This window comes from Oncorhynchus clarkii, chromosome 26 (assembly GCF_045791955.1).
Source record: "Oncorhynchus clarkii lewisi isolate Uvic-CL-2024 chromosome 26, UVic_Ocla_1.0, whole genome shotgun sequence".
NCBI classification, from domain to species: Eukaryota; Metazoa; Chordata; class Actinopteri; order Salmoniformes; family Salmonidae; genus Oncorhynchus; species Oncorhynchus clarkii.
In genome coordinates this window covers 30,234,785-30,253,032 of record NC_092172.1, presented here as the reverse complement: position 1 = coordinate 30,253,032, position 18,248 = coordinate 30,234,785, and the positions used below count along the sequence as shown (strand labels likewise).

The following is an 18,248-nucleotide window of genomic DNA, read 5'->3' as shown; positions in this document are numbered from 1 at the left end:
GAGGTTCCGGGTCGTGGACCGTCTCAGGAGGTTCTGGGCCGTGGACTGCCTCAGGAGGTTGCGGACCGTGGACCGTCTCTGGAGGTTCCGGACCGTGGACCGTCTCTGGAGGTTCCGGAACGTGGACCGTTTCTGGAGGTTCCGGGCTGTGGACCGTCGTTGGAGGTTTCGGACTGTGGACTGTCGCCGGAAGCTCTGGACTGGGAACCGTCGCCGGAAGCTCTGGACTGGGAACCGTCGCCGGAAGCTCTGGACTGGGAACCGTCGCCAGAAGCTCTGGACTGGGAACCGTCACCGGAAGATCTGGACTGGGAACTGTCGCCGGAAGCTCTGGACTGGGGAACGTCGCAGGAAACCTGGTGCGTGGGGCCGACACTGGTGGTACCAGAGTGGTGACACGCACCTCAGAGTGAGCACGAGGAGCAGGCACAGGACGTACCGGACTGGGGAGGCGCTCCTCCAAATGCCTGCGTTTCCGCATACTCCTCGCCAACTCCATTCTCCGGTATCCCTCCTCGCACTGTTCTATTGAATCCCAGGCGGGCTGTGGCACTCTCCCTGGGTCGACCGACCACCTCTCTACCTCCTCCCATGTTGTCACTGGTTCACACCTCGGCTCTGCCGACCACCCCGTGTGCCCCCTCCCAAAAATGCTTTTCTGGTTGTCTTTTGGGCTTTCCTTGTGGCCGCGAACCCTGCGTCGTCGCTGTTCTCCCTTCTCTCCTTGCGTCCTCTGTGACTCCTGCCAAGGAAGTATCCCCTGTCCTTCCATTATTTCCTCCCAGGTCCAACTTATTTTCCCCATCGTTGCCCGCTGCTTGGTCCTTGACTGGTGGGATATTCTGTCACGATCGTTGGAATCATACTCGGACCAACGTGCAGCGTGATCTGGGTTCCACATCTGTTATTTAAAGTAAGTGAACCACACAACAAAACAATAAAGAAATAAACGAAACGTGACGACAATGGAGTGCTAACATGCAACTACACATAAACAATAACCCACAAACACAGGTGGAAAAAAAGGCTACCTAAATATGATCCCCAATTAGAGACAACGATTACCAGCTGCCTCTAATTGGGATTCATACAAAATCACCAACATAGAAAAACAAAACTAGAACCCCACTTGGAAACAAAAAACTAGACTAACCCCCAGTCATGCCCTGACCTACTGTACCATAGAAATGAAGGCTCTCTATGGTCAGGACATGACACTTACTTTGATAGGAACGCACACATGTCCAAAGTTATTATTAATAGTGAAGGCAATGTGGCCGCCAGCCGGAAAATGTGCCAGGGAGGAAAACGTTTGTGCTTGGGCTCTCGCCGAAGAGAGACATTTGTCTGGCTCAGTAATGTCTCAAACAGAAACGATCCGCAACAGTGAAATGGGCAGAACACACCTCAATTCAAACAGATGTTAGAAAATAAAAACAACTTAACAACAAAATAATTTGAAATTGACAAGCTGCTCTATAGCCAATAGATCATTAGCAGGCAGCGTACCTTGGTCTGAGGGCAGTGTGGGTGAATTGTTCTGTTGTGTAACAATCACATTTTGGAAAAGTAAGTGCATTGTGACACCACGCGCATAAAAAAGACTGGCCACTGGTGAGGTCACTGCTTTCCTTTCTCCTCCAAACAGATGGAACTAACACACAATGACCTGCTTTCTTAATAGCACTGACTGGGGACATTCACACACACACGCGCACTCACACACACACGCACTCACACATGAAGGCAGGCAGGCAAGCTTGCAGTCCGACGCACACCGCCAGATGCACAGCCCCATAACAGTCAGGTTTAGTTGAGATTTATGTAGATTTATGTTCTCCATTAAAATACATAGCTAATATAAAACCACTGAAGAATTGTGGTAAAACAAATAGCAATTATGATGTATGGGAAAGAATGCCCTAATCTAATATCTTAAACCTCTGGAAATAGAATGCCTACATGCAAAACCTTAATATCGCATAATGATGCAAGCAGGTCCCATTATAATGAGATAACAACTTTGTGCTATGGTTAAACTGGTCATCTGTTTTCGCAGATTTTATGTAAGAGGAGGGAGGAGGAGGGCGAGGTAAGAGGAGATATGTGGGTCCTCCCTGCAACACGGAAACACACTCCCTGGAGCAACACACCCCCACGACACACCCAAAACTCTGCACACACGTCACAAAGCCTGTGCACACACACACATACACACAGACACACACATGTCACACAAGCCTGCCACCATGACTCTGATTTAGATAGTAAAATAAGTATAGTGTGTCCTCTGAAGGAAAGCCCTACTTTAGCTCTGGGGAAGAAAGCAGAGAGAGAGGTAGGGAGAGCAGAGAGAAGAGGGAGCGAGTAGAGATAGAGGCAGAGAGAGGCAGAGAGAGAAAGAAAGATTGAGAGAGAGAGGGGGGGGGGGTAGAGAGAGAGAGGAGTAGAGAGAGAGAGAGAGAGAGAGAGAGCAGAGAGAAGTGACACACAGGGTTTTGACAGATCAATAGCATTTCCTACTAACCTTCCATGGCGTATTTCATATCCAGGGCAAACAGGTTCCATATGAACTCAGCGCTGACCTTCCCCATATTCAGTTCTTGGGGAAATCTGTGGGAGGAATTACAATGGATCCACATCACACTCATTTCCTCATAATCACAAGCTTGACTGGACACTCAGACTGCCTGTTTCTGTCTCGAATAGCACCCCAATCCCTAGCTCTGGTCAGAAGGAGTGTGGAAGTGGGTTGGACAGAAAATAGGGTGTCACTGGAGATTTGGGATAAATTGGTTGAATCTCAGAGGAAGAATTCAACTGAAGATCTAATAACCCCGAGAGAGAGAGAGAGAGAGAAACCAAGAGAGAGGGAGGGTGTTATATGTGAGAGGTGGAGAAAGGGAGACAGAGATAGATAAAGGTAGAGAGATAAAGAGAGATAGATAAAGAGAGATATTTATAAAGGTAGATAGATAGAGAGAGCGATAAAGTTAGATATATAGAGAGATAGATAAAGTTAGATAGAAAGAGAGATAGATAAAGAGAGATAGACAAAGAGAGATAGCTGGAGAGAGAAATAGATAAATGTATTTAGGTAGATAGATAGAGAGATAGATAAAGAGAGATAGATAAAGGTAGATAGATAGAGAGAGACAGATAAAGGTAGATAGATAAAGAGAGATAGATAAAGAGAGATAGATAAAGGTAGCTAGAGAGATAGATAAAGAGAGATAGCTGGAGAGAGAGATAGATAAAGGTATTTAGGTAGATAGAGAGATAGATGAAGAGAGATAGATAAAGGTAGATAGATAGAGAGAGACAGATAAAGGTAGATAGATAAAGAACGATAGATAAAGAGAGATAGATAAAGGTAGCTAGATAGATAAAGAGAGAGATAAGAGAGAGCGAGCAGAGCAGAAGTCACGATCAGATGAGCTCCTGCATTTTTCAGGATTTTCTTTAAAAAAGATAGATTAGGAGTTAGATTAGGAGTTGGATTTTTTGTCAGGAACACATACTGGATTCTACCCTCTACAACATAACCCCCACTTCAAATCAAAACTTAAAACCTACAACCTGATTTTGGACGGAATTACGGAATCACCTGGAAGGTTCACAACAACCAAGGATTATTACTCGATACAGCAAATTCTCTGGAAAACAACAGAAACCTGAAAACACCATCCAACCTGGAACTGAGTGAGTAATGTTTAGTCTGAAACTATATTTTATTTCCAAAAGCCAAGAAGAAAAATACACAACATTACTTTATAAGGACTGAATTCTAACATAATTCTGCCAAGCTTGATACAGCTTCAACATTCACTGACGTGTCAAGTGAGAGGTGTCAAAGCTATTAGCCCAACAATGGCAGGAGAGTCACACAGCCTACCCCAACCAAAATGGAGAGGCCTTAGAAGCTCCCTCCCGCTGTTCAGAGGTAATTCAAATACAGTACCCTGTGCATGTAAAGAATGATAAAGCAAGAAAATATTACAAAATGAAGCTCCTTTGGGAAAATCAAGAGACACTTTTTGCTGACTATTACAAAAATGGGAACATCAGCAAACGTATCTTCCACACAAACCATCCCCTGGCATGGCACAGTGCTATATTAGCACACTACCCTTTGTTAAGAGAGGGGGGGGTTAACGAGGGGTGGAAACTCAGAATACTTGACAACGAGGACTCTGAGTCAGCTAATATAAACCTCTATTAATCCGGAACAGTACTTGTACAGGGTAACCCCAAACAGTTTCAGCTGGACTTTCACCAAATTAAAGAATTAGCCCAGCAGGAGAAGCTCTCCCTTGATAAAGATACCCCCACCCCAAGCGGGTCAGACCAGACCTCTTCAGTATGTAACCCCACCGACGAGCAACCCCCAGCGGAGAGTCAACCTCCCAGCACAGATTACCACTCCCTCATTGAAGTTAAGGACAAATTCACCCAGCTGGAGGTAAGGTAGGTGGAAATGGAACAGCAGGTGATTACACTTCAGTCAGCACAGACCCAGACAACAGTCCAGCACAACAACATCCCCTTAACCAGACCCAGAATGCTGGAGGTGGAGAGAGACATATCTGCACTCTGGACAGTGGTGAGACAACTTCAACAGGAGAAAGAGCAGGATCAGGAGAAGAACAGAGCACTAGAGGAGAGGATCAGACTGCTGGTGGAGGAGAGGTGGAGGGGGATGGAGGAGAGGGTGAGGGAGACGGAGGAGAGGTTGAGGGGGACGGCGTGTGACAGAGAACAACCCACTAGAGAGGTGGCCACCCCCACAGAGAAGTCAGCAGAACAGCCCACCTCAGCACCCGACAAAAGTCTCGACACCACAGCAGAACAGTCCACACCAGACCCTGACCATAGAGTCGACATCACAGCAGAACAGACAAATGAAGAACCCCAAGCCCAGCGGCTCTCACCCCCTCTGAGCACCCCCCCTGTCAGCCACCCTGATAGCCCTTCTGACAACCCCCCCGACACCCACTGAGGACAAACACAAGACACAGATTGTACTACTTATGGACTCAAATGGGAAATATATAGAAGAAAAAAAACTTTTTCCCAAACACAGTGTGTCTAAACTCTGGTGTCCAAACACCCAGCACGCCCTCGACCTTCTGTCTGAGGACCAACTAGGCTCACCTAGCCACATAATAATACACACAGGCACAAACGACCTGAGAGCACAGCAGGAAAGGGTGGCCACAGCACTGAAGGGAGTGATTGAAAAGGCTTCTTCTACTTTCCCCAACGCACAAGTGGTTATCTCCACCCTGCTACCACGAAAAGACTTCCACCCTGCCACAATACAGCGGGTAAACGCAAGTATTTCCTGTGACTGTGCCTCAAAACCAAATGTTTTCCTGGCCCACCACTCCACCCTGGACTTGAACAGCCTCTATGACCAGGTCTACCTCTACAAGGCAGCAGGGCCCACCTTTGCCCGAACCCTAAAGGACATCGCTCTCAAACGTATCCCCAACACTTCACACAGGAGCAACAGATCAATAGACACCCCACCCAGACCAGCGAGACACCCTCCCAGACCTGCAGGACCCTCCCCTGGACCTACACATAGAGGACCCACGCCAAGAGGAATTACATCCAGACCACAGCACCCCCAGACACATCCACACCCCCACCCCAACCAATCAACACCCCCCCACGTCAACCATGCCCACACCCCATTTAGGCCCCCTCAGATCAGACCTATGCCACTCCTGCCCACCCCATGCACCCCACCCCCGCAAAGGGGGCCTCAACATGAAAGCCACACATACGCCCAGGTAGTGAGCGGGCAAACAGTCCCAACCCCCACTCTCACACTCGACCAAGCCAATGGCATGTTCCAGATGCTCAGCAGGCTCTGCTCACACTTACTGGCCTGAGGCCAAACCACAACCAACAACATTGGACACTCTATGGAACAAAAAGCCTTCACTATTTCATCCTGGAATATCCAAGGCCTGAGGTCATCTGCCTTTGGCCTAAAGAGCAGGAACCCGGACTTCACCAAAGAAATCGGTAATACAGACATTGTCATCCTGCAAGAAACCTGGTATAGAGGAGACGGACCCACTGGTTGCCCTCTAGGTTACAGAGAGCTGGTAGTCCCATCCACCAAACTACCAGGTGTGAAACAGGGAAGGGACTCAGGGGGTATGCTAATTTGGTATAGAGCAGACCTAACTCACTCCATTAAATTAATCAAAACAGGAACATTCTACATTTGGCTAGAAATTCAAAAGGAAATTATCCTAACAGAGAAAAATGTCATCCTGTGTGCTACCTATATCCCCCCACTAGAATCCCCATACTTTAATGAAGACAGCTTCTCCATCCTGGAGGGGGAAATCAATCACTTCCAGGCCCAGGGACATGTACTAGTCTGTGGCGACCTAAATGCCAGAACCGGACAAGAACCTGACACCCTCAGCACACAGGGGGACAAACACCTGCCTGGAGGTGACAGCATTCCCTCCCACATATGCCCCCCTAGGCACAACTATGACAACATAACCAACAAAAACGGGTCAAAACTCCTGCAGCTCTGTCGCACGCTGGGTATGTACATAGTCAATGGTAGGCTTCGAGGGGACTCCTATGGTAGGTACACATATAGCTCATCTCTTGGAAGTAGTACTGTAGACTACTTTATCACTGACCTCAACCCAGAGTCTCTCAGAGCGTTCACAGTCAGCCCACTGACACCCCTATCAGACCACAGCAAAATCACAGTCTACTTAAACAGAGCAATACTCAATCATGAGGCATCAAAGCCAAAGGAACTGAGTAACATTAAGAAATGCTATAGATGGAAGGAATGCAGTTTGGAAACCTACCAAAAAACAATTAGGCAAGAACAAATTCAATCCCTTTTAGACCATTTCCTGGGTAAAACGTTCCACTGTAATAGTGAAGGTGTAAACTTGGCAGTAGAAAATCTTAACAGTATATTTGACCTCTCAGCTTCCCTATCAAATCTAAAAATCTCAAATAGAAAACTGAAGAAAATTAACAATAATGACAAATGGTTTGATGAAGAATGCAAAAATCTAAGAAAGAAATTGAGAAACCTGTTCAACCAAAAACATAGAGACCCGGAAAATCTGAGTCTACGCCTTCACTATGGTGAATCACTAAAACAATACAGAAATATACTACGGAAAAAGAAGGAACAGCATGTCAGAAATCAGCTCAATGTAATTGAAGAATCCATAGACTCTAACCACTTCTGGGAAAATTGGAAAACACTAAACAAACAACAACACAAAGAATTATCTATCCAAAATGGAGATGTATGGGTAAACCACTTCTCCAATCGTTTTGGCTCTATAACAAAGAATAAAGAGCAAAAACATATACATGATCAAATACAGATCAAATCAACTATTAAAGACTACCAGAACCCACTGGATTCTCCAATTACATTGAATGAGTTACAGGACAAAATAAAAACCCTCCAACCCAAAAAGGCCTGTGGTGTTGATGGTATCCTCAATGAAATGATCAAATATACAGACAACAAATTCCAATTGGCTATACTAAAACTCTTTAACATCATCCTTAAATCTGGCATCTTCCCCAATATTTGGAACCAAGGACCGATCACCCCAATCCACAAAAGTGGAGACAAATTTGACCCCAATAACTACCGTGGAATATGCGTCAACAGTAACCTTGGGAAAATCCTCTGCATTATCATTAACAGCAGACTCGTACATTTCCTCAATGAAAACAATGTACTGAGCAAATGTCAAATTGGCTTTTTACCAAATTACCGTACAACAGACCATGTATTCACCCTGCACACCCCAATTGACAACCAAACAAACCAAAACAAAGGCAAAGTCTTCTTTGTTGATTTCAAAAAAAGCCTTCGACTCAATTTGGCATGAGGGTCTGCTATACAAACTGATGGAAAGTGGTGTTGGGGGTAAAACATACGACATTATAAAATCCATGTACACAAACAACAAGTGTGCGGTTAAAATTGGCAAAAAACACACACATTTCTTCACACAGGGTCGTGGGGTGAGACAGGGATGCAGCTTAAGCCCCACCTTCTTCAACATATATATCAACTAATTGGCGCGGGCACTAGAAAAGTCTGCAGGACCCGGTCTCACCCTATTAGAATCCGAAGTCAAATGTCTGCTGTTTGCTGATGATCTGGTGCTTCTGTCACCAACCAAGGAGGGCCTACAGCAGCACCTAGATCTTATGCACAGATTCTGTCAGACCTGGGCCCTGACAGTAAATCTCAGTAAGACCAAAATAATGGTGTTCAAAAAAATTTCTACTGGGTGAAATTCCACAGTGTGCCATCACAGCAGCAAGATTTGTGACCTGTTGCCACAAGAAAAGGGCAACCAGTGAAGAACAAACACCATTGTAAATACAACCCATATTTATGCTTATTTATTTTCCCTTGTGTTCTTTTAACCATTTGTACATTGTTACAACACTGTATATATATATATATATATATATATATATATATATATGTATAATATGACATTTGTAATGTCTTTATTGTTTTGAAATTTCTGTTTGTGTAATGTTTACTGTTCATTTTTATTGTTTATTTCACTTTTGTATATTATCTACCTCACTTGCTTTTGCAATGTTAACACATGTTTCCCATGCCAATAAAGCCCCTTGAATTGAATTGAATTAAAGAGAGATAGATAAAGAGAGATAGATAAAGGTAGAGAGGATAACAGAGAGAGATGGGGAAGTGAAGACAGAGAAAGAAGAGCGGGAGAGAGATAGGAAGAGGCGTTTGCAGATAAATGGTTATTTTGTATATTATAGATTTCCAGTCAGCCCTTAATTGTGAAGTCACAGGGATAATTATCCAGCCTACACACAACGATGGAATGACAGGAATTACGTTAAAGGCTTTTTGCGCAGATAAGGTCAATTTCCCTCTCAATGTGTTACTTTCCCTTATATAGCTCTCACACACAAAAACAAACACGAATGCGCAAACACACAACCACACACACACTAACACAAAACACTTGCACACATATGCAGCACGCACATGCACACAAATGCAAAACACATGCATGTGTACATATGTATGCACACACACACACACTAATATAAGGCAGCACATCTTGCCTTGAGAAATACTTGTGAGATAATCCTTAAATGTTCCTCATAGCTCATGCATCTACCCCTCCCCCCAGTTGTGACACATCTAAATCACGCAAGCACGCAGACTCAGATGCAGAAAGAGACACACACACACACACACACACACACACACACACACACTCTTTCTCCATCTCTCTCTTGCTTTCCCTCTCTCACTGATTTCTGTTGCTTATTCACTAGCCGTTTATGCCCTCAGCTATCCCAGAGCCATTATCCCAAAATAGATCTATCACTGTGTGTGTGTCTGTGTGTGTCCATTTTGTACGTACTGGTTGATGACAGGGGTGTAGGCGGTGCGGTCCTCGTCGATCACAGACACCATGAGAGTGATGAGCTTGGGCCAGAAGTCCAGGTTCTTTATTGACGGACCCTGCTCCTCCCGGGGAAGATTCTGCTTACGGGCCTGTAGGGGGATAGAAGAAGAGGGGGTGGAGAGAGAAAGAGACAGAGAGAGAGAGAGGCAGAGATGAAGGTTGTGGTGGAGCTCAGTAATCCCAGACAGACAGACAGACAGACAGACAGACAGACAGACAGACAGACTTTTACAGAGAGCAGAGAGTTTTGCATGGCAAGCTAAGCCTGCAGCTCATGTTTATTCAAGACATGGCCTGACATCTTAAATGGAGCTAAACAGAAACCAGACAAACACAGATAAAAGCTCACATTGACACCTCAGCCCATCTCCTCCCAGAGTGTGTGTGTGCAGGTTGATGATGGCATGCGTGCACACCCTGATCTGTTCACCCGAGTTGCTACCCTGACCTGGACCTGCTGTTTCAACTCTCTCTCTCTCTCTCTCTCTATCTCTCTCTCCCTCCACGTCTCTCTCTCTCTCTCTCTCTCCACCCCTCTCTCTCTCTCTCTCTCTCTCTACCTCGCTCTCTCTCTCTCTCTCTCCCTCCCTCGCTCTCTCTCTACCTCTCTCTACCTCTGAATGCTCAGCTATGAAAAGCCAATGGACATTTTCTCCTGATGTGCTGACCTGTTGCACCCTCAATAACCACTGTGATTATAAATGTTTGAATATCTTGAAAAACGATTTGGCCTTAAGGTCCATGTACCTTTATAATCTCCACCCAGCACAGCCAGAAGGGGAATGCCCCCGCAGAGCCTGATTCCTCACTAAGTTTCTTCCTAGGTTCCTGCCTTTCTAGACAGTTTTTCCTATCCACCGTGCCTCTACATCCGCATTGCTTGCTCCCTGAGATTTTAGGCTTAGTTTCTGTAAAAGCACTTTGTGACAATTGCTGTTGTAAAAATGCCTTTGTAAATCCATTTGATATATTGATTGATTGAGGCATGTGTGTGATTGTGTGCCAGAGTGCATGTGTGTGTGTGTTTGGCTGCAGTGAAACACCTTTTCTAGAGCAGCCCTGCCCTTCTTCCACTGATGCCGTCTTCTAAAACACTGATTGAACTGAACTGTCTGTTTCTGCTTAATCACTTGTTATTGGGAGCACCATCTGTTCTACACAGATAGAGATAGAACAGAACCGCATGGAAAGAGCAGTAGGAGAGTTTTAGCAGTCTGTAGACTAGTGCTGGTTTACAGATCTGATTGTCTGTAGTCCAGTCCTGGTACAGTATATGAGTTGATAGTTGTCTGTAGACCAGTCCTGGTACAGTATATGCTCTGATAGTTGTCTATAGACCAGTCCTGGTACAGAATATGCTCTGACAGTTGTCTGTAGACCAGTCCTGGTACAGTATATGAGTTGATAGTTGTCTGTAGACCAGTCCTGATACAGTATATGAGTTGATAGTTGTCTGTAGACCAGTCCTGATACAGTATATGCTCTGATAGTTGTCTGTAGACCAGTCCTGGTACAGTATATGAGTTTATAGTTGTCTGTAGACCAGTCCTGATACAGTATATGCTCTGATAGTTGTCTGTAGACCAGTCCTGGTACAGTATATGAGTTGATAGTTGTCTGTAGACCAGTCCTGGTACAGTATATGAGTTGATAGTTGTCTGTAGACCAGTCCTGGTACAGTATATGCTCTGATAGTTGTCTGTAGACCAGTCCTGGTACAGTATATGAGTTGATAGTTGTCTGTAGACCAGTCCTGATACAGTATATGCTCTGATAGTTGTCTGTAGACCAGTGCTGGTACAGTATATGAGTTGATAGTTGTCTGTAGACCAGTCCTGGTACAGTATATGAGTTGATAGTTGTCTGTAGACCAGTCCTGGTACAGTATATGAGTTGATAGTTGTCTGTAGACCAGTCCTGGTAGAGTATATGTTCTGATAGTTGTCTGTAGACCAGTCCTGGTACAGTATATGAGTTGAAAGTTGTCTGTAGACCAGTCCTGATACAGTATATGCTCTGATAGTTGTCTGTAGACCAGTGCTGGTGCAGTATATGAGTTGATAGTTGTCTGTAGACCAGTCCTGGTACAGTATATGAGTTGATAGTTGTCTGTAGACCAGTCCTGGTACAGTATATGAGTTGATAGTTGTCTGTAGACCAGTCCTGGTAGAGTATATGTTCTGATAGTTGTCTGTAGACCAGTCCTGGTACAGTATATGAGTTGATAGTTGTCTGTAGACCAGTCCTGATACAGTATATGCTCTGATAGTTGTCTGTAGACCAGTGCTGGTGCAGTATATGAGTTGATAGTTGTCTGTAGACCAGTCCTGGTACAGTATATGAGTTGATAGTTGTCTGTAGACCAGTCCTGGTACAGTATATGAGTTGATAGTTGTCTGTAGACCAGTCCTGGTACAGTATATGCTCTGATAGTTGTCTGTAGACCAGTCCTGGTACAGTATATGAGTTGATAGTCGTCTGTAGACCAGTCATGGTACAGTATATGAGTTGATAGTCGTCTGTAGACCAGTCCTGGTACAGTATATGATCTAACAGGTTTCTGTAGACCAGTCCTGGTACAGTATATGAGTTGATAGTTGTCTGTAGACCAGTCCTGGTACAGTATATGAGTTGATAGTCGTCTGTAGACCAGTCCTGGTACAGTATATGAGTTGATAGTCGTCTGTAGACCAGTCCTGGTACAGTATATGAGTTGATAGTCGTCTGTAGACCAGTCCTGGTACAGTATATGATCTGATAGTTGTCTGTAGACCAGTCCTGGTACAGTATATGATCTGATAGTTGTCTGTAGACCAGTCCTAGTACAGTATATGAGTTGATAGTTGTCTGTAGACCAGTCCTGGTACAGTATATGAGTTGATAGTTGTCTGTAGACCAGTCCTGGTACAGTATATGAGTTGATAGTTGTCTGTAGACCAGTCCTGGTACAGTAAATGATCTGATAGTTGTCTGTAGACCAGTCCTGGTACAGTATATGAGTTGATAGTTGTCTGTAGACCAGTCCTGGTACAGTATATGAGTTGATAGTTGTCTGTAGACCAGTCCTGGTACATTATATGAGTTGATAGTTGTCTGTAGACCAGTCCTGGTACAGTATATGAGTTGATAGTTGTCTGTAGACCAGTCCTGATACAGTATATGCTCTGATAGTTGTCTGTAGTCCAGTCCTGGTACAGTATATGAGTTGATAGTTGTCTGTAGACCAGTCCTGGTACAGTATATGAGTTGATAGTTGTCTGTAGACCAGTCCTGGTACAGTATATGCTCTGATAGTTGTCTATAGACCAGTCCTGGTACAGAATATGCTCTGACAGTTGTCTGTAGACCAGTCCTGGTACAGTATATGAGTTGATAGTTGTCTGTAGACCAGTCCTGATACAGTATATGAGTTGATAGTTGTCTGTAGACCAGTCCTGATACAGTATATGAGTTGATAGTTGTCTGTAGACCAGTCCTGATACAGTATATGCTCTGATAGTTGTCTGTAGACCAGTCCTGGTACAGTATATGAGTTTATAGTTGTCTGTAGACCAGTCCTGATACAGTATATGCTCTGATAGTTGTCTGTAGACCAGTCCTGGTACAGTATATGAGTTGATAGTTGTCTGTAGACCAGTCCTGGTACAGTATATGAGTTGATAGTTGTCTGTAGACCAGTCCTGGTACAGTATATGCTCTGATAGTTGTCTGTAGACCAGTCCAGGTACAGTATATGAGTTGATAGTTGTCTGTAGACCAGTCCTGGTACAGTATATGCTCTGATAGTTGTCTGTAGACCAGTGCTGGTACAGTATATGAGTTGATAGTTGTCTGTAGACCAGTCCTGGTACAGTATATGAGTTGATAGTTGTCTGTAGACCAGTCCTGGTACAGTATATGAGTTGATAGTTGTCTGTAGACCAGTCCTGATACAGTATATGCTCTGATAGTTGTCTGTAGACCAGTGCTGGTACAGTATATGAGTTGATAGTTGTCTGTAGACCAGTCCTGGTACAGTATATGAGTTGATAGTTGTCTGTAGACCAGTCCTGGTACAGTATATGAGTTGATAGTTGTCTGTAGACCAGTCCTGGTACAGTATATGAGTTGATAGTTGTCTGTAGACCAGTCCTGGTACAGTATATGCTCTGATAGTTGTCTGTAGACCAGTCCTGGTACAGTATATGAGTTTATAGTTGTCTGTAGACCAGTCCTGATACAGTATATGCTCTGATAGTTGTCTGTAGACCAGTCCTGGTACAGTATATGAGTTGATAGTTGTCTGTAGACCAGTCCTGGTACAGTATATGAGTTGATAGTTGTCTGTAGACCAGTCCTGGTACAGTATATGCTCTGATAGTTGTCTGTAGACCAGTCCTGGTACAGTATATGAGTTGATAGTTGTCTGTAGACCAGTCCTGATACAGTATATGCTCTGATAGTTGTCTGTAGACCAGTGCTGGTACAGTATATGAGTTGATTGTTGTCTGTAGACCAGTCCTGGTACAGTATATGAGTTGATAGTTGTCTGTAGACCAGTCCTGGTACAGTATGTGAGTTGATAGTTGTCTGTAGACCAGTCCTGATACAGTATATGCTCTGATAGTTGTCTGTAGACCAGTCCTGGTACAGTATATGCTCTGATAGTTGTCTGTAGACCAGTCCTGGTACAGTATATGAGTTGATAGTTGTCTGTAGACCAGTCCTGATACAGTACATGCTCTGATAGTTGTCTGTAGACCAGTGCTGGTACAGTATATGAGTTGATAGTTGTCTGTAGACCAGTCCTGGTACAGTATATGAGTTGATAGTTGTCTGTAGACCAGTCCTGGTACAGTATATGAGTTGATAGTTGTCTGTAGACCAGTCCTGGTACAGTATATGCTCTGATAGTTGTCTGTAGACCAGTCCTGGTACAGTATATGAGTTGATAGTCGTCTGTAGACCAGTCATGGTACAGTATATGAGTTGATAGTCGTCTGTAGACCAGTCCTGGTACAGTATATGATCTGACAGGTTTCTGTAGACCAGTCCTGGTACAGTATATGAGTTGATAGTTGTCTGTAGACCAGTCCTGGTACAGTATATGAGTTGATAGTCGTCTGTAGACCAGTCCTGGTACAGTATATGAGTTGATAGTCGTCTGTAGACCAGTCCTGGTACAGTATATGAGTTGATAGTTGTCTGTAGACCAGTCCTGGTACAGTATATGAGTTGATAGTTGTCTGTAGACCAGTCCTGGTAGAGTATATGTTCTGATAGTTGTCTGTAGACCAGTCCTGGTACAGTATATGAGTTGAAAGTTGTCTGTAGACCAGTCCTGATACAGTATATGCTCTGATAGTTGTCTGTAGACCAGTGCTGGTGCAGTATATGAGTTGATAGTTGTCTGTAGACCAGTCCTGGTACAGTATATGAGTTGATAGTTGTCTGTAGACCAGTCCTGGTACAGTATATGAGTTGATAGTTGTCTGTAGACCAGTCCTGGTAGAGTATATGTTCTGATAGTTGTCTGTAGACCAGTCCTGGTACAGTATATGAGTTGATAGTTGTCTGTAGACCAGTCCTGATACAGTATATGCTCTGATAGTTGTCTGTAGACCAGTGCTGGTGCAGTATATGAGTTGATAGTTGTCTGTAGACCAGTCCTGGTACAGTATATGAGTTGATAGTTGTCTGTAGACCAGTCCTGGTACAGTATATGAGTTGATAGTTGTCTGTAGACCAGTCCTGGTACAGTATATGCTCTGATAGTTGTCTGTAGACCAGTCCTGGTACAGTATATGAGTTGATAGTCGTCTGTAGACCAGTCATGGTACAGTATATGAGTTGATAGTCGTCTGTAGACCAGTCCTGGTACAGTATATGATCTAACAGGTTTCTGTAGACCAGTCCTGGTACAGTATATGAGTTGATAGTTGTCTGTAGACCAGTCCTGGTACAGTATATGAGTTGATAGTCGTCTGTAGACCAGTCCTGGTACAGTATATGAGTTTATAGTTGTCTGTAGACCAGTCCTGATACAGTATATGCTCTGATAGTTGTCTGTAGACCAGTCCTGGTACAGTATATGAGTTGATAGTTGTCTGTAGACCAGTCCTGGTACAGTATATGAGTTGATAGTTGTCTGTAGACCAGTCCTGGTACAGTATATGCTCTGATAGTTGTCTGTAGACCAGTCCAGGTACAGTATATGAGTTGATAGTTGTCTGTAGACCAGTCCTGGTACAGTATATGCTCTGATAGTTGTCTGTAGACCAGTGCTGGTACAGTATATGAGTTGATAGTTGTCTGTAGACCAGTCCTGGTACAGTATATGAGTTGATAGTTGTCTGTAGACCAGTCCTGGTACAGTATATGAGTTGATAGTTGTCTGTAGACCAGTCCTGATACAGTATATGCTCTGATAGTTGTCTGTAGACCAGTGCTGGTACAGTATATGAGTTGATAGTTGTCTGTAGACCAGTCCTGGTACAGTATATGAGTTGATAGTTGTCTGTAGACCAGTCCTGGTACAGTATATGAGTTGATAGTTGTCTGTAGACCAGTCCTGGTACAGTATATGAGTTGATAGTTGTCTGTAGACCAGTCCTGGTACAGTATATGCTCTGATAGTTGTCTGTAGACCAGTCCTGGTACAGTATATGAGTTTATAGTTGTCTGTAGACCAGTCCTGATACAGTATATGCTCTGATAGTTGTCTGTAGACCAGTCCTGGTACAGTATATGAGTTGATAGTTGTCTGTAGACCAGTCCTGGTACAGTATATGAGTTGATAGTTGTCTGTAGACCAGTCCTGGTACAGTATATGCTCTGATAGTTGTCTGTAGACCAGTCCTGGTACAGTATATGAGTTGATAGTTGTCTGTAGACCAGTCCTGATACAGTATATGCTCTGATAGTTGTCTGTAGACCAGTGCTGGTACAGTATATGAGTTGATTGTTGTCTGTAGACCAGTCCTGGTACAGTATATGAGTTGATAGTTGTCTGTAGACCAGTCCTGGTACAGTATGTGAGTTGATAGTTGTCTGTAGACCAGTCCTGATACAGTATATGCTCTGATAGTTGTCTGTAGACCAGTCCTGGTACAGTATATGCTCTGATAGTTGTCTGTAGACCAGTCCTGGTACAGTATATGAGTTGATAGTTGTCTGTAGACCAGTCCTGATACAGTACATGCTCTGATAGTTGTCTGTAGACCAGTGCTGGTACAGTATATGAGTTGATAGTTGTCTGTAGACCAGTCCTGGTACAGTATATGAGTTGATAGTTGTCTGTAGACCAGTCCTGGTACAGTATATGAGTTGATAGTTGTCTGTAGACCAGTCCTGGTACAGTATATGCTCTGATAGTTGTCTGTAGACCAGTCCTGGTACAGTATATGAGTTGATAGTCGTCTGTAGACCAGTCATGGTACAGTATATGAGTTGATAGTCGTCTGTAGACCAGTCCTGGTACAGTATATGATCTGACAGGTTTCTGTAGACCAGTCCTGGTACAGTATATGAGTTGATAGTTGTCTGTAGACCAGTCCTGGTACAGTATATGAGTTGATAGTCGTCTGTAGACCAGTCCTGGTACAGTATATGAGTTGATAGTCGTCTGTAGACCAGTCCTGGTACAGTATATGAGTTGATAGTTGTCTGTAGACCAGTCCTGGTACAGTATATGAGTTGATAGTTGTCTGTAGACCAGTCCTGGTAGAGTATATGTTCTGATAGTTGTCTGTAGACCAGTCCTGGTACAGTATATGAGTTGAAAGTTGTCTGTAGACCAGTCCTGATACAGTATATGCTCTGATAGTTGTCTGTAGACCAGTGCTGGTGCAGTATATGAGTTGATAGTTGTCTGTAGACCAGTCCTGGTACAGTATATGAGTTGATAGTTGTCTGTAGACCAGTCCTGGTACAGTATATGAGTTGATAGTTGTCTGTAGACCAGTCCTGGTAGAGTATATGTTCTGATAGTTGTCTGTAGACCAGTCCTGGTACAGTATATGAGTTGATAGTTGTCTGTAGACCAGTCCTGATACAGTATATGCTCTGATAGTTGTCTGTAGACCAGTGCTGGTGCAGTATATGAGTTGATAGTTGTCTGTAGACCAGTCCTGGTACAGTATATGAGTTGATAGTTGTCTGTAGACCAGTCCTGGTACAGTATATGAGTTGATAGTTGTCTGTAGACCAGTCCTGGTACAGTATATGCTCTGATAGTTGTCTGTAGACCAGTCCTGGTACAGTATATGAGTTGATAGTCGTCTGTAGACCAGTCATGGTACAGTATATGAGTTGATAGTCGTCTGTAGACCAGTCCTGGTACAGTATATGATCTAACAGGTTTCTGTAGACCAGTCCTGGTACAGTATATGAGTTGATAGTTGTCTGTAGACCAGTCCTGGTACAGTATATGAGTTGATAGTCGTCTGTAGACCAGTCCTGGTACAGTATATGAGTTGATAGTCGTCTGTAGACCAGTCCTGGTACAGTATATGAGTTGATAGTCGTCTGTAGACCAGTCCTGGTACAGTATATGATCTGATAGTTGTCTGTAGACCAGTCCTGGTACAGTATATGATCTGATAGTTGTCTGTAGACCAGTCCTAGTACAGTATATGAGTTGATAGTTGTCTGTAGACCAGTCCTGGTACAGTATATGAGTTGATAGTTGTCTGTAGACCAGTCCTGGTACAGTATATGAGTTGATAGTTGTCTGTAGACCAGTCCTGGTACAGTAAATGATCTGATAGTTGTCTGTAG

At 44.0% G+C, this 18,248-nt stretch overlaps 1 protein-coding gene across 2 annotated transcripts in view; it reads right to left on the bottom strand.

Moving 5' to 3' along the window:
- The window catches only part of LOC139385090 (protein unc-13 homolog C-like), a 235,673-nt gene that overhangs the window by 122,458 nt on the left and 94,967 nt on the right, over nt 1–18,248 (bottom strand). For both annotated transcript variants that reach the window (XM_071130138.1, XM_071130139.1), the window contains exons 16-17: nt 9,447–9,580; nt 2,528–2,613 (exon numbers count right to left, since the gene is read on the bottom strand). In XM_071130138.1, coding sequence (XP_070986239.1) covers nt 2,528–2,613; nt 9,447–9,580 — 220 coding nt within the window. The remainder of the gene's footprint in view (nt 1–2,527; nt 2,614–9,446; nt 9,581–18,248) is intronic.